The sequence below is a fragment of the Patella vulgata genome, chromosome 2 (assembly GCF_932274485.2).
Source record: "Patella vulgata chromosome 2, xgPatVulg1.2, whole genome shotgun sequence".
NCBI classification, from domain to species: Eukaryota; Metazoa; Mollusca; class Gastropoda; family Patellidae; genus Patella; species Patella vulgata.
In genome coordinates this window covers 24677276-24695706 of record NC_065880.2, presented here as the reverse complement: position 1 = coordinate 24695706, position 18431 = coordinate 24677276, and the positions used below count along the sequence as shown (strand labels likewise).

At 32.1% G+C, this 18431-nt stretch overlaps 2 protein-coding genes across 2 annotated transcripts in view; one reads left to right on the top strand and one right to left on the bottom strand.

Moving 5' to 3' along the window:
• Window positions 1-6876, top strand: part of LOC126811823 (cholesterol transporter ABCA5) — a 45593-nt gene extending 38717 nt beyond the window's left edge. Inside the window, exon 33 of the mRNA XM_050537748.2 lies at window positions 1470-6876. Coding sequence (XP_050393705.1) covers window positions 1470-1565 — 96 coding nt within the window. The 3' untranslated portion in view covers window positions 1566-6876. The remainder of the gene's footprint in view (window positions 1-1469) is intronic.
• A 1400-nt stretch (window positions 6877-8276) lies between these two features.
• Window positions 8277-18431, bottom strand: part of LOC126811829 (cytoplasmic phosphatidylinositol transfer protein 1) — a 31078-nt gene continuing 20923 nt past the window's right edge. Inside the window, exons 8-10 of the mRNA XM_050537758.2 lie at window positions 17719-17814; window positions 16967-17030; window positions 8277-16280 (exon numbers count right to left, since the gene is read on the bottom strand). Coding sequence (XP_050393715.2) covers window positions 16180-16280; window positions 16967-17030; window positions 17719-17814 — 261 coding nt within the window. The 3' untranslated portion in view covers window positions 8277-16179. The remainder of the gene's footprint in view (window positions 16281-16966; window positions 17031-17718; window positions 17815-18431) is intronic.

Below are 18431 nucleotides of genomic sequence, written 5' to 3'. Positions count from 1 at the left end.
TGATGGAGTTCGAAGATGAGCATTTTCTGCTTAGGCTAAGCAGAGATGAGTAATTTGATTGGTAGATGCTTTGGGACACCATATATGGTTCGAATTAAGTGACAGTGATGAAACTTGGTGTATAGTTTCATTACATCAATACTGTGACTAAGTTTGACAATGACCATTTTCTGCTCAGGGTAAACAGAGCGATAAGCAATTTGTTTGGTCAAGAATTTGGAGCTTGGTAACTTTGATTCCAATTGAGTGAGAGTTGTGAAATTTTGTGTATAGTTTCATTACATCAATACCTTGACTAAGTTCGATGATGAGCATTTTCTGCTAAGGCTAAGTAGATACTTCATTCTGATTGGTCGAGACTTTGAAACACAATAACTCTCCTTCTAATTAAGGTAGAATGTTCAGACTTGGTGTAGGTGTTTATTAGGTAAATGCCTTGATGGAGTTCGACCATGTGCGCTTTCCACGAAGACTAAACAGTGATAAGCAATTTGATTGGTTCAGACTTAGGAACACAATAACTTTGGTTCTAATTGGGTGAGAGTGATGAAACCCAAAGTACAGATTCATTATTAATACCATTACTAAGTTCGATGGTGAGAATTTTCTGCTTAGGCTAAGTTGTGGTAAGCAATACCTTGCTAAGTTCGATGATGAGAATTTTCTGCTTAGGCTAAGTTGTGATAAGCAATACCTTGCTAAGTTCGATGATGAGAATTTTCTGCTTAGGCTAAGTTGTGATTGGTCTAGACTTTAGAACATGACAACTCTGTTTTTAATTGAGGTAGAATGTTTAAACTTGGTGTAGATGTTCATTAGGTGAATGTCTTGACTGAGTTCAATGATTAACATTTTCTGCTAAAGCTAAGCAGAGATAAGCAATTCCATTGACCGATGCTTTGGGACAAGATAACTGTGATTCTAACTGATGGAGAGTGATGAAACTTAGTGTATAGTTTCACTACCAGGTACTTTCAAAAAGATAAATACGCAATTAATTAATATGTGTCTTCTATTTATTTTGGGATTGCGATAGGGGACATCAGCCTCACTGTTGGCTTGTTTAATAGGAAGTAAAATAGACCTTCCTGGCAGACCATCAGTTTACCGACTTTAGTAATGATGATCAAGGCTAGGCCTAAAATTCAATCGCTAATTTCTCTGTTCAGAGTGGATCAATTTGACTGAAATTTTCAGCAAATTCCCTTTACATTTTCTAGTTTTTAACTATTATAGTGAGTACTGCCAGCTCTTTATCTAATCTCCCATAATGTATCTTTAAGAAAATATTTGAATTTCCTAATAAGCTTCAATGCTAATTGACTGATTTCTCAGTCAGCCAATCCTCGTCAGAAAGGAAAAAAAGTAACCAACTAAAAACTTAATCTATGAATCAGTTTGACTGTGGTTGTTGTATGACTCAGTGATTTACTTATAACCTGAAGTCAACCTTATTTTTTAATTTTCAGGTGTTTTTGGAATTTGCCAAAAAGCAGTTAGAGGAGGGTGATGAGAATGGTGTTATAAGGTCTCCCAAAAGAAGAGTAAATTCAAAGGTTCTATAATGATTTTAACCTGGAATGTAAAATCCCATTTTATTCATGACCACATGTAAATTATTATAATCGTTGAATTATAATGATTTATTATATTCAAAAAACCAAATTGAATATAGAAATTGAACACTCTTGTGAAGATAGAAAATCAAAGCCTTGACTTACAGATAACTTCTTACCATGTGATTTTATTAAATTATATTTTCACAGTACCTGCTTTTTAGACTGCCATGTTCTCATTTCAAAATTTGACGGCTTTAGGCACAGTTGGTATGCTACAGTATGTAGTTTTGTCTGTTGTGCAGTTTTCCTTTGTTATCTATTATATTAACATTTTATATTTGTTATGATCCAATGTATTGTCATAAATTACCTTTTATTTGTAGAACATATATATACAAGTAGAAATTACATAAAGTGTTGCATAGTTATATGGTATACTTCTAGTTTATCAACATATAAGGTTTTAAAACACATATACAGTTTAAGTTATGTTAATACACTAGAAGTTAATATATCTATATAATTATTGTTATTTTATTATCAATATATTACATGTTATTAAATATTTTTATTACTTTATTTCAAATACATCATATTATCATCAAAAGTTTGGGGCTCTGGTACAGGAAAAAAACTTTGTGTTATGCCAATTGTAGCGATTTTTAGAAAAGCTAATTGTATATATTTCATGAATTAGACCTGATGAATCATGTAAACTAAGAACTTGTTTCTAACAAAGATAATATATAACTAATATTATATCTATATCTGACCTGTTAGTCTATAATGTAGCTGAGGCCCCCACCCCTACAAGTATTTATTATATTGTTATATAAATATTCTGCCATATATTGCGACTTAGCCGCTGGACTTATATATTATATGTTATTTATCTAACCAATGTTTTCTATTTATTAATTAAAAGGTGTTCATTTATAAATTATATTTATGATTAAGTTTGCCACAGAGATATTGTAACAAACCTCTATGCAATTTTACTGTATTTAATAAAATCCTGTATTTTAGACATAGTACAAAAAAGACACAAGTACATTAAAGCATCTAAATGCCAGAAGGCCAATAGTTATTTTCCTTAAAGATACATTATGGGAGATTAGATAAAGAGCCGGCAGTTCTCACTATAATATACTCTTCAAAAAAAAGTAGGGGATATTCAAAAACAATACAAAACTGCGGAAATGGACTGCTGTTTTTATTAGAGGTAACCAGTGTATGTTAGTAACAGGCCAATTGCCTACACATGAACATAAACAGTTAATATGGGCGGCTTATCTGACGGCCCCATTTCACTTGCAAAGAGATACGCCGTCAAAAGTGAAAATGGATGTTTTTGATTTTTGTCTTAATGATGAGTAATTGCTCCACCAATCCTCAGATATTCAGCAATTCGTCGTGGCATGCTCCTAATCAGCCGTCCAATCACAATTTGGAGCAATCTGACCCACTCCTCTTGCAGTGTCATGGCCAATTCTTGCAGTTTTGTCCGTTGACGTCGACGAACATGTCTCCCGATCAAATTAAACGTAACACACTAAAGCAAAGATACGCGGCAGTTTTCATCAACCCTTCTTTGAAGTGTCAAATTTAACAATGAACCCCTCCCACATGTATGGCGCTATTGCGTGTCGCATGTGCAGCTCAGTGGTTCTGTTGGGGCGATAAGTTCTTCATCTGTGAACATACACTCAAAGCATGTCAAGTGTCCATGACTATTTATCATATCACAACCGGCATAGGTATTTGCATTTCAGTATCCCCTACTTTTTTTGAAGAGTATAGTTAAAAACTAGATAATGTAAAGGGGATTTGCTGAAAATTTCAGTAAAAATTGATCCACTCTAAACCAAGATTTTAGCGATTGAATTTTCGTCCTAGCCTCGATCATCATTATTAAAGTAGGTACCATAAAAAACAGTCTCGATTATCCATTTCATGAGTAAATCAAGAATGAAAGTGGAGCAGCAAATGGTATCCCAATCCAGTAAACATCACAGGCTAGCGTTGACATCGAGGGTTGATTATGGTCTGGATAAGTTAATTAATGTCTAATTAATAATTTAGATAACAGTTCAGGCCTAAAGAAAGACCTGCAATAGGCAGATTTAGCTCTTGCATAATGTATGTTTAATTAAATTTAACAAAAATATGGACTGAAATATGTTCTTTAGATAGTAATATAGATAATTAAAAGAAAATCCTGAATTTGATGTCGCCTTTATCTCGATGATAATGGATAGCTACAAGTGACAGTAAAGAGGGTGTGATGAAATCAATAATAGCTATAATTTTCAATAAAATTGATCGATTTTAATCATAATTGGACTGATTTGCATGAACTGAAATTCTTAATTTCCTTTTTACTGTAGAAAGTCGTCGCTTTAAAGATAAGGTCCACTTATTATGAGAGGTATACTTATTATGGGTTTTTCCCTTTCATAGATACATCAATATTGCCATTAATAAATGCTAATCCAATTTAGCTGAAAGTGATTTGAACAACAATTGGGACGTTAATACAACCAAATTAAATCAACATGTGCCTTTTTAAAAATAAAAAGTCTGTGGTAGAATGTGATCAGTAATATTCATATTTTGATTAACATTTTTATTGTTTATAATAATAATTTATCTGTGATTGCATAATATATTTGTATAATCTGTATGCCTAATCTTGTTTGTTATTGTATAATTATCTAGTTATTGTGTAATATTCTTTATAGTGATTAAAACACATCCATGAACACAATTTGTTAAGGCAGCTGTGATGGACAAGCGGTCAGGGAACTGGACTCTTGGCTAGGATGCCTTAAGTTCGAATCTTTGTGTTGGCCACTGCAGGGCTGACATACACTGAGGTACGAACACTGAGGTCCACATGTGTACACATTGGCATGCATGTTAAAGAAGTCTTGACAGTTGATTGAAATTTGATGAAGAAAATATGTAAATGCCGCCATCCAAGCAAAATTCCCCTACCCACCTCCCCCCAGCCTTGCAAATGTGTCCAGAGAAAAGAATTAACCATATGTTAGCCCCAGTTTGTCAATTTGACTCTTTAACATGACAAAAGTATTGTGTTGTTGAGATTTTTTGTTACATTCCATTCCAATTTGTTGATTTACAATACTTATAATATTGCATAGTTATTACCTTGTACAGTTTCTTTACAATAGGTCTAGCTTTGAGCAATGTTTAGTTAAGGTCAAGTTGCCATGGTGTTCAGTTAGTTACAGGTGCGGTTGTACAGATCTTTAGCATGTTTCTAAAATTAATTACCCTGGTGTTCAGCACTAACTTATGCCAAAACTTGAAATCACCCAAAGTTCACTATGGAAGACAGGTTTAATGTTTTCCGTCTTGCCGTGTATGATTTCTGTACAATGTGTACTGTATATAAATCCATTATTTCTGTATTATTATTTGTTATAGATATATTTATAATAGTTTCTATTTTTGTAATTTAATTAATAAATTATAAAAAAGCACCAATACAATAATTATATATTTTATTTTCTGTATATGTCTACCCATATTGGGGGGTTGGATGGCCAAATGGTTAGCATTTGCGCGCTGTATCATACGGTCTGTCATTGAGTCAACTGGCAGAGTTTCGATTCCCAGGTTGTACATGACAAGGAGTAGGGTTGCCTTTCCAATCTCGTGGGTTTTTTCTTGGTCCTCCGGTATCCTCCTAATGCTAAAGACCTCCTATGTGCAAGCAAATTATTGAAATAAAATTGAACCATGTGTTAGTCCAGAAATGACCTAGTTTGTGTCGAGTGGACGTTAAACCCCATTTCTCTCTCTCTACCCATATTTCTATGTTGATCCATAGGACTGCCAAAGTGAAACCAATGCAGCAATCAAGAATATATTTTTTAATGCTAAGAGTATCATTATATTTCCCCATAGTTTAACTCAGTTCCTTATGCATGGGACTTCAATGAACCTTATTGGTTATATGTGTTGTTAATTTATGTATGGTTTATTTACATCACTCTGGTATAAATACTATAGATATTGTCTCATATTTCTCATCAATATTATTGTCACCTCTGTCGTCACCAAACAGTTAATCATTCTTGTAATGGGCATCTACCTCACTTTTGACATCAATTAGAAGGAGTTATTGTGTGACAAATAGACAGTTGACTATTCAATATTCTCCTACTTCATCTGGAAGGTGGGAGACAAGGACAGGTATAATATAAGAATTTTATTAAAGATTCATTCCACAAGAATTTTTGTTACCATTAATGTTCAGTCAGAGCAAAGACTGATTAAATTGTCTGCAATATCACCTTGGTCAAAGCTAATGTAAATAAATCTGTTTACAAACATTAATGTCTCTTGCAGGGCTTTTGGGGGTATTTTCTTACTTGTTCTTGTTTGAACACTTCAAAGTAAGTTAAAGCTAAATTCCTTTGTTGATTTGAAATGTAATTATGGTACAGATGTATTTAAATTGTAAAGAAATAATGTTGTTGTCATATATTCAAACGCTTTGTTGAAAGTAGATGTCAATGCTACAGCCCTTGTCCTTTTCCTGTAGCAAGGGCCCAAGAAATCTCTCTCTGGCAATTAGGTCTAATCAAATAAAACACTGCAAATTAGTATATCCTACTTGTTCAGTGCCTAAATCAGTGATTCTCAACCAGTGTGCCTCGGCATACCTGTGTGCCCTTGAGGTCTTCCTAAGTGTGCCACAAAATTTTGAACGGCACACTAAGAAAATTTCTCACTAAAGAAGCCAGCTATTTGACTGATGAAATTCGAAACACTGCAATAAAGTAAGTTCATAGCTGTGTTTTTCTTTATTTAGTTTGAGTCATTCTGTGTGTCTATGACTAGTCTGTGTCTACAGCTGTATCCGGTATATGACTTGCCATGTTTTTATTTTGCAAAATTTTAATATTTTTCATATATATTTAGCCAGGTGTGCCGCTATTTTTTTTTCATGTGTTCCAAGGTGTGCTGTTGACAAAAAGAGGTTGAGAACCACTGGCCTAAATGATTTAGCATTATTTAACATACCTTAATACATATTGTGTATATGGTTAAGTTTGAAGAAAGCATTTTAACATGAAATGTAAAAATGTCTTTCTGTATGTTTTAAAATGTTAATGTAATCCACATAATAATAGATTTTACATATATTATCTTTATTGTTATTTTTATGTTTCCAATTATTTAACTTTTATTTTTAAAAAGAAGCACAAGTTATTTATATTCATTTACCAGAAATCTATTGTAATATTTGATTCACCAATATTCTTTAATAAAAATCTTTATTAAATACCTGGTGTTTTTCTGTTAAATTCAGCAGAAAATCTGACAGTCTATTTACAGACATTAGAAGTCTATTAAGTTTGTTTTTTTTACCAACTGCCATATGGTTAAGGCCACAGTACAGTAGACTCTGTACCAGTACTGTGACCATAACCATATAGCTAAATACTCTTGGATTCCTGTCTAATTAACCCTGGTGAGTTAGTGGTTAAAGAGCTAAAGAAAGAATTGCTTCCAGGTTCACACTTGTTAGAGGTAGTTCCTGTAGTAAGGCTGATCTGGTCACAGGAATTGTGTGCATGACAGTTGGAATTCAATGAAGTGCAGATGAATATGTCACTATGATTTCAATAGTTGCCTACCAAACATTGCACAGAAGCTACCGTGGATAGACCATCATGATATACCACTACGAAATAAGTTTGATAAAAAAAACTCCCTCCTCCTACTTGTTGTCCCCAACCTTTTGTCAATTTGTTTGTCACACATTTTGAGACACAATAACTGAGCTAGTATGTTCATACTATAAGCCATAAGCCTTTTTGTTAATTCTGTTCAACCACAATAAGATTAATGAGGTGAACTGAAGATCCCAAATTCAGTTTACTTTATTGTATCATTAAATATCTCTAATAAACATTGTCCATACCCTGAACTACGACCCAGGACAGAGCCGTCCCGCACTGGTCAAACTGTGCCGCCTACTGAGCCCAAAAGTTGAAGACTGGGCGGCAACATACATCCGTTTTGAAAATCGCTGACAAGGTTTTTCCCATGTGCCAATACTATATCATGGTGCGTAGGTTTACAAAATAGTCTTTCTGATTGTTTTATGGGTATATTTCTGTCTGCGGGTCAGACGCAGCAGTGTTTTGATCTCAATTTTACAGGGTATTAATCAATCCATGGTTTAACAAGATGCCAAAACTAATAGTGTATCAAATCTCCGAAACTATTTTTTAAGTGCTCAGAAATAGAGTCTAAGGGAGTCAATTTTCAAAATTTTCTGGGGGAGGGCCCCACAGACCCCCATCGCGGGCTCTCACCTGCAGTGATCGCGAGTCGGGCTTCGACCGACTTTGCCGCGCACGACCAAATCCTTAGACGAGGCTCTGACCCAGGAAGATTACACTCCTTCTAAAGCTGCCTTTAAATGAGAAATATTATTGACATGCTACAAATGGTATACACAGGACTTCACTTTTCTTCCCATCTGAATGACTAGACACTTTTCCTTGCCAAAAACGGGATCAAACTCGGGACTTCTTGATTCATGAACCAGCACCACACACACTAAGCCATGGTAGCTCACAAACTATAAACTATATCCCCATCTCTAACAGATGCTGAACATCTTTTATGGCGATAACATATTTGAATGAATACCACAAATAAAACAAAACAAGATGTTTTTAAACATTTTATAACCATACATTTAACATAAATTAATTGTATTGAATTAATCTAAGTACATGTAACAATAAACAATCCCTATGATGTAACGAATAAAAGATAGTGTGCATAATAAGATACATGAAAATTTGTGCATAAATCTATGTAAGATATTATGATTATTTACCCTACAAATGACTAGTTCTTAGTTTACATTAAATAATGAAGACATTATTTTAAATGTTAAAGAGACAATAGAATCCAAGTTCACAAACGTTTGCCAATTTACATATTTTAATCTACAATATGAACCACTTCCACTTGAAAAATTAAAAAATTAGCCAGAACAAAGTCGGCAGCCCTACCCTATTGCATGATCAGGACTACATTAAGTAGCACAGCCAGGACTTCCCTGGGGAGGGAGTTTGGTCTATGAAATAAATTACTTTCGAATTGTCAGGTAATACTTTTTGGAGGGCCCAAGAAAGATAATTAAGATAGATAGCATCCCACTTTCTGTCCACTGCAATAGATCATGACATTCCCATATTTCATTAATTGAGATATTCTTGATCATCAAGTCATCTAATGTCTCTTTAATTGTTGGTTTCTTTTCGAGTCATTTAGCGAAAACATTTTGTATTGAAATCGAAGATACAGTTGTCTATGATCTTAAAATAGTAGACTTTTACTTCAAAAATCAATTTTTGTTGATAACAGTATTTAACCATTAAAAAACTCGAACAAATACACTGATTAAGGACTGGTCCCTCATGTTTAAAGCAAATATTGATTTCACTGCATATAATGCGTTATGAAATTTTCATTTCTGCAAACTGACACTTATAAGTGCTCAAACATCTACTATTGGCTGAACATATTAAAATGGCACCTGCATTTCAATTTCTAATGTGTCAAATAATTTTGTCTTGATATGTTTCTACTAGTTTAGATATGTTTTTCAATTGATGTTTATGTATTTAGGATTATCACTGTCAAGAAAATATATCATTAATGCCCAACCCGCTAATATATATTGTTTATTAATCATGTTAAATTATTTATATAATTAAAATAATAGATGTTATATCACATAATGCATTATATTGTCTCTAAATACATGAGTTTCACTTTAACACTGATGATGATCCCACTGTTATATCATAGTAAATGTAGCAATGGTTAATGAGCTGATAATGCTTGTAACCACTTCTTCATGTTCTATACATACACATAGCTCAGTTGAAAGTCATGCTGAACCTGTATTATAGCGAACTGAAATATAGTGAGGATATATAACTATTATAAATTAAAGATGTCACATCTTAAAATATAAATAAATAGAAATCTAAAATGAACATCAGATTACAAAACCCTTCTGATACTCAGATAAGAATCATCAAAGGACAATTATAAATGTAGTCAAATATTGCACACTTTGATCTCCAAAATAATTACCATCACCCTGAAACATTGCAACTATTCCATTAATTCATTTTCTTCTATTTTCTACACATTTATTTACTACTTTAAACTACATAAATGGTCATGAACATAAATTGACCAATCATCAGAATAATTTGACCAATCATCAGAATAATTTACAAATACCAGTACAAAAAATCCATAGGATTAAAAACAAAACCAAGACTTTTTTTAGTGAACTTTTTAATTGTATTAATATGAAGTCAAAATTCACGCGATTTAGTGTAATTGACAATGGCTCTTTAATCAATGATACCAGCAACATATTATGTAAAATTCCATCAGAGCAACAGGAGGGTTTTCTGATTTGAATAAATAATATTTAGGTAATATATAACAGAAATAAATACTGTTTAATATCATTTTGTTCTCTCGTGGATAATCAGTGTCTATCTAGCTATGTGCAGGAAATAACTAGGGATATAAAACACACAATGGTCTTAAAACAGTACAATATATCTATACACTTAATAATATGGCTTATATTATATGTCAATAAATACCTTCTCTAAACTAGAACAACATTTATCAGGGCTCTTGTTCCTGTCATATTTAACAATCATACCGAATCTGTATACAATATGTAGTATGTCCGAAAAAAATAACTATAGAAGGACTATTTAATCCGAGATTTAAAAAAAAAACCAAGGTGGTCGAGCTATAATACAATTAATATTGTTCCAATTAGAAATACAACTTCCCCAATTCAGACAGCAGAACGTGATCAAACAATATTGAATCTTAGTCTTCTTAATCTTCTAAATTGCCTAATTAGGAATAAAATGAAAAGTTTAGAAAATATCTCAATCTAAATTTACATGTTACTGTTCTTCACCAACTGGGCTAATGAGGACGGTAAATATTTAGAAACAAGAGCCCTGCGTAAAATTTGAAAAACTAGTGAAAAAAGAGATCACAATTTCCACAACTATCACAAAGTTAAATATCTAGTATCATATTGTACATATACTTCATATCAGTGTGTAATAAACTCCCAATATATTTTTCAGTCACATCCACAAATTATTGAGATCAAATTTATCACATGAGCAATTATTTTCTGCCTTCCAATCTTCTATTGTCGATAAACTATTATGCACCAAATGAAATTATTATTAAGTCCAAATTAATAATGTAACGTATTTCATGTCTGAAAGTTTATTACATACTGAGATAAAGGAAGAATCTCTCTTCAGAACATGTAACATGGAAGGTTGTTGTTCAATTATTGTATTCATTTTGACATTCGGTTTCTTACAAAAATCCATGAATTGTTTTATTTACTGGTATGTTGTTGTGAAGGGCTTGGCCACTAATTTTGACATTTTGGATTGTGTGCTGTTGTTTGTTACAAATGAAATGGGACTTTTCTGCACCAACCAGGCTTGTGTTACCGAGTTGCACTGTCTATTACACATAACTAACTAGTCATTAGAGATCTCCTCCAAGTACGACTGATATCCAATCTGGTTTCTGTATGTTTTGTTCACAGGCATCTTGATTTATAATTCATATTTTATAACATATCTCAAAATCTATTTCCAATTATGTAAATAATATTAATATATTCATCTTATTTAATTTTGACCTCAGTAAAGAGGTGTAGTTATCTAATGTTTACTCAATAATAGTTTTGCAATTTTCATACATAATTCTATTTCCAGCTTATTTTGTTAATTAAAGATCTGTACTTCCCTCTTAATTCATGTTTAAAATGATATGAATGAAAATTTGGGGTATTATAAATTACTGGTAAGCACAGGTGCTTGTAAAATGGAAAACCTCTTTCAAATTAACATACAGTTGACTTTAATATTATGCCTCAAGTCTTTTATCTTTATATTCATATATGGGAGATAATCCATTTCAGGGGCAAATAACACATATGAAAACTCACTTTTAAAAGCACCTGTGGTACCAAGTTATTTAAATTCGGACAAAATGCACTCCTCATTTTTATGAGTGAGTTCATGGGACTTTTAAAATACATGTATAAATAAGTAGCAATACAAATAATTTAATAACGATTTTATTTAGAGGCAATGAGATTTCGTCAATAACTCAAATTTGAAGCTCTGATAAATTTTTCAGACTGTAATTATGTGAAGCTCTGATAAATTTTTTCGAATGTAATCATCTGAAGCTCTGATAAATTTACTGAATGTAATCATCTGAAGCTCTGATAAATTTTTCGAACGTAATTATCTGAAGCTCACTGATAAATTTTTTAGGTCAAATCTCCTGTGATTGGCCCATTGCCTCTTTAAGCATGACTAATGATACATAAGCTATAAATATATATTACATGCTGTTAGTGCTAGCAATATGCATGGCATAATAATGTATGGCAAGAAAAATACATGTCATAATTATTTTCTATCAGAATATATAGACATTACATACATTTCTCTACACAAAACACTTGACACAAATTTAAAAAAAACAACAATAATATATATACGAGATAATATATTCTAGAATAAAAGATTTAAAAATATAACACCACCTTCTTCCACTTGCAAGTTGTATAACCTCAACAAAATATTAAAATACAACCCTATAAACCAGTAGCGTACAGAGGAGTAGAGATAGGGTAGGTGACAACTTCGGGCACAGCCCACAGGAAGTCCAAAATTCATATTGGCTACCTTGATAAATTTGTCCTTCACCGGACTAAATTCGAGAAGGGAGGTGCAAAATTTGACATTTCGCCAGGGAGCAATAAACATTGCCCTGTTATATTTTTGCTCACAGATTCTTTCCCCGTTTAACTAAGGGAGTTGCAGAATTTAACGTCGCAACAAAGCACAAACATACCTCCGCACGCCACTACTATGCCCTTATATTCATTTTCTCACAACTTGCCAGTGGATAAAGGTATATTAACACTTTTCTATGTACGACATTTAATAATATAACATGATTATAATACTTGACAATACAGAGGATAACAACCATATATTTATTATACTATTGTCACTTGCATGGACGCACATCAATCATTGTCAATCATCAGAATCGTTGTCAAATATCTTGTCACAACATTCCATCTATACATCCCTCCTGTACTTATTACTTATATATTAAACACATAAGTTTACAAAATAGATCTACCATTTAATTGAGCTAGTTTATGGCCTATTTATTGACATGTTGGTACAATTGATTCAAAAAGACAACTATACATACATATATATATATACCACAAAATATTCATCTCGTGAATAACATTTCTAATAACAAATCAGGACAGGGAGATATATATTTTTTTTGTATTTTATTTTTTATATGGGGGGATCTAAAAAGTAAAGAATGTATTAAAGATATATATTCCCTCAACATTAATTATGTCATCGATTGCAACCTGAAAACTATATTTCTTACGACTGGAAAAAAAAGAGTTTGAATATATTTTTCAATGAATGGTTACGTATTTAGACTCTCAATTGTCAGGATATATACCTATAATAAATAGATCATGGTATATAGATATAAAGGGTTTTGGGTCTAGCATAAGAATATTTCAATTAAGGGTAAATGTAAGATAGATTAATTGGTAGAAGTGTCTGATATTCAACATAATATTTTCAATGAATGGTTTTTTTTTATTGTTTTCATTATTTGTAGATCATGACAACTACTCATTATTAACATATTTATAAACCTTATCACAGACAACATTCAAATATACAAAAACATTGATAGAACATTGATATCACTGACTCCTAAAACATCAATATAACAAGAATAGTCTGAAATATCGGATCTGCTCAGGGCCCCTGGATAAATTTTTGTCAGAATCTCTTTGGCCCTCCTCTCCTGCTCAGGGCCCCTGGATAAATTTTTGTCAGAATCTCTTTCCTCCTATTCTCCTGCTCCCCTTTGGAGCAAAATTCATCCCTCTCAAAATCTTTATTTGATAGGACATTTCAATAATTCGGTTGCGAGTAGGAATCTGTAGCAGTGGAAGGAAACAAGAGTACCCAACGAAAAAACATGAGGTCTGGCCTGCGACGCTACTGCTTCTCATGTACAACCTGAGAATCGCAACCATGTCACATGACTCAGAGACGTTATGATCTAAAGTGCACGCCATAGATCCTTCTGCCACCCAACATCACTACTGAGAAAGTGGAGAAATGTAGTGAATTTTCCCTCTCATCTACTACTAAACAGGGGCCTAGGACAGAACAGGTATTACAAACTAAAAAATTAAAAATGTATTGTTCATAAGACTAAAATATGTTAAGTTAATGAAGACGTGGAATTCCAATCACCTTAGCTTTTTCACTTACTTAAGAAACACTTTAAGATTAATCACAATATATTTTCAGTATTCCCAAGATATTTTGAAGTTCTATCTGAATATTTTTTTCTATTTAACAAAAAAAGAAAGGTTTTATTTTTTTGAACATATCATCCTTAAAGTCAAATATTATATAATATAAAACTTGAACTTTTCATTACCAACTATAATAAGATAATTTGTTCATGTTGGGACTATTTTTATCTTCGGCAGGTTTACACTGCATTTCAGAGTTAGGTCAGTGGTCTGACTGTGTTCTTGTTTAACCTCAATACAAGGAATCTGATCTGGATAAAGATATTGGACGTTGATTCTTTTTTTTTTTAAACAGATTTTTGAAACAAAATTACGTTTGTTGGTCATTTAGATCCTTTTCAATGATGAAACACAAAGAGATCTGATTATTTAGCTAGACTTCGGCACCAAATTAGACTTCAGAGTCAAATCAGACTTCAGTGTAAAATTAGACTTCACAGTCAAATTAAACTTCACAGTCAAATTAGACTTCGGAGTAAAATTAGACTTCGGAGTAAAATTGGAACACAGTGTAAGCTAGACCAGAGTGTAAGCTAGACCACAGTATACTGTATGATGAACACTGAGTGTTATAATACTATTATCACAATAATTATATATTTACAATCATCTCATTACTTGTCAACAAGGAAGGAATGTGCCATGAAGTTTGCAAATGTTGGGAAAGTTTCTGATAATGTAACCAAAACAAGACCCTAACAAGATTCTAATAACAATATTACAATTCAAAATTTTAACAAGTAGTAACTCTCAATATCAAAGACATACCTTGAGGCCAATTTTCAAAACAATCAAGTCTGATGTTGATGTGATTGATACCATGATAAATATCACATAAAACATTACCATCATTTTCATTTTTGATCCCTCAATATCCCTGGCCTAAAAATTTAAGATTCAAATATGCCAAGGTTTCAAAAATGCAAAATCATTTTTGTTACTGTTAGACATTAAATTATTGCAATACTTAGCGAATAAGCCTAGTTATTATAATATAAAACAAAATTTTACTAGTAATCTTAAGGATGTCTCTGATGCTTTTAAACTGTTGAAGGAGAATCCTAGTCGATTCTTGCAGCAGAAACCGTCCAATTTTTAGGCCTGAGATCTGTATTAATCAACACTTAATTTTTGAAAATGTCTTTCAAACAATGAAATGTTGAATTACATTAAGTCTCTTTCAGAAGAATCAACTTTCTACATACCTTTTATAGGAAAAAAAAATTACTTATCTAAAACTATTCAAAACATTGCAACAGCAAAATCTCTAAAATTGACAATTCTCTACACACTACACATAATGCTGACGTACATTTATGTTAAGAAATGGTGCTACTTTCTGATCTTTAGAGGTTGTGATACACAGAATACGGACTAACAAATACATATATGTGTACCTTAATGTCATCAAATGCAAATAAAATTGGAGTCATTGAAGATTAAAAGTTTGTGTTATGTCAGATGACAAGATGGTCAACCATTAAAGAATAAAAAAAACCATCTAAAATAGTTTAAATGCCTTTGAAACAATTCAACAAATTGTGAAACAACGTTTCTCTCGATGGCCAAATTTCATTATCACAATTGTAATGTAACAATCTTCAAAAATATGTTATTCTCTGAAAATGTATTTGGACAAAAAGTTTTTAAAAACTATTCTTAACAATCATGATAAATGCTTTAATGGTTTATGTTTAAAAGTTTTAAATAGTTAAAACTCTTTGATTTAGTATAAAATAAAGTTTGTTCTGTTGATCTGATGTCCTATTACAATTAGTTAGCAAAAAAAAAAGGGAAAGTTAGACTATTTACTCATTTTTGACTTATATGTTGACATTCCAACATAAAATCTGTTTTCTGTCTTAAAATAAAAGCTGACTTTATCTTTTGATGTAAAATTTTCAATGAAGACAGATTGCCATTCCGAATAAAAAAAATCACCATCAAATCTTATGAAATTAAAAAATTTATTTTTGACCAAATCAAAGAGGTTTAGTCATTCTAACGTAAGGAAGATTGAGTTATTATATTTGAGTTTTTGATTGTAGGTGGAGACAGTGTGTCAAATAGAGAGAGAGTATATCACTTAGTTTAATGTGATGATGTTGAACCTGAGCGTGAGCCTAAGACCCGTTTATTTGTCTCTTCCTGCATCTGTTTTTCATACTCTCTAACATCTTCTTCTGTCATTCCTGAAAAGTAATTCAATAAGATCAATGAAATGGAGTTTAAACATAATATTTTTTAGCCCCAACCAAACTAATGAAGATGAGCACATGCCATGCAGTGTGCTACCAGGCAAATGTTTCCTCGAACAGTGGTGCTATGGTCTACTGTTATTTCAATTTCTTCAACATGTCAGATTTTGACATGCTGGCAGCCAGATCTTCCATCTTTCACTATTGAGGAAACCGGGCTGGAAAATCAGGAAGAGGTTTGTTGGCCAACAGAGGGATCCAACCTGGGATCTATTGGTTAATATGCATGCACTATACTCTATGAACCAATAATGGCCCCCAAAATGTGCAGGTAAGATGTAGTTGTGCTATATAATTAATGCAGCCATGAGTCATTTACAATTCTTGATTCATAGCACTGTGCAAATTTGCCGGGTTTTCTTTATCGATTTTCAAACTTTCCCAGATGGGTCTGTCAGTAATGGGCTCTGTGTCACAGGTTATAACAAACAGCTCTGCCATTTTGGTTCGACAACAAGTCAACAACCCCATTGTTGTGATCCTAGTAATTTTCACATTTTTAGCATTAATTCACATTTTGAGTTCAAAATATTACTTTCTGCACCAACTGGGCTAATCAAGTTTTAAGACCTGAACTGCAATGTAATCTTTTTAATCAAAAAAAATATATATATAATTACCAATCCATTCATCAATCCATGCAAAAGCTTGTTTGTGTCCCAAGAGTAAGATATCTCTAATAGACTGAAATATACGTAAAATTAATCAATTTGACTTTCTGTTCTTCGGGAAAAAGACTAATTTAAAAACCAAAAGTACTTGGTTCCACTATACAACGTATTATAAAGCTTTTAGTCCCAAATTTTAAACTAAATAACTTTCTAGTGATTCAAATAGCTATTTATTTATTAAGGCCCTGAAGAATTGAAAGTTATTGGTTTGGCCTTGTTACAAATTAAAACCCCAAATATTATAGTCAATCAGATGAACCATTTTTTCAGGAAAGATATAAGACATATTGTTGCCATCTTACATATAGCGGTTTACTTTCTTTAATATTTAACTTGTATAATTTATTGTGGGCTTATCATTCAACTGAATTTTATAATTTTATTTTTGCTGGTCATTATATCTCATACTTTCACACAAAAATAGATTTTGTAGGACGAACAGACAGACAACCTAATTATGCTTGAATGAACATATTTCTATATCCAGATTTCAGACAACTGCTAAGATAATGTTGATAAGGATATTGGATATTTTTTTTGCTGGTCAAAATATTTGTATATCTCATACTTTCAGACATAAATTTGGTTTTATGAGTTGAACAAACAGACACCCTAATTATGCTTGAATAAAAATATCTTTAAATCCACGTTTCAGACAACTGCTTTAATGCCGAACAAAATACTATTAGCATAGTTCTCACCTTTTGCGTAAAGGATTCAACTTTTGTCTGCAGACCCCAAACTTCAAATTTTACTTTCACCAGTTTATATGAGCACATTATTGGTTCAGTTGCCTCCTGTTAAAGAAAAGAAAAACATATAATATGAGTTTGTAAGACAGAAACTATATACCCACATAAATATTCCACACCATTCATAATAACAGTTTGATTTAAGGCTACAGTAATTTGATGAACTATTGAACAGAATGATAAATAGTGTACAGAAATCAATCAAACATATCTACACTAGAAACATATCACCCATTAGTTTCAAGGGGGGTAATATCAAATTATCAATATCATATATCAAATAGTCTCCTCGTTATTGAAAATATAATCATGACCTACTTTCAGTTTTCTTGATGGTTTGTTACACCATAAATCACAAGTTAAAATGGTTAGATCTACATCAAATGTGACATATAGTCTAACTTGAACGTGTCTAGATTGGGCCATTTAAAGTTCACGTTGGTTTCTATTGGGTTCAAACTGATGTGTGTTAGATGAATAAAGTGAAACACCTAGACCTTACTTTGTGAAGGGACTTTTATACTCAATGTGCTTACATATTACATAATAACACCAGTCTTTATTATAAAATAATATATATTTTGGAGTTTTGAGATATATTTAAAATATCTGGCTTGTTGTAACTTTATATACAACTAGTATTAAAGTACAGATGTGATCAC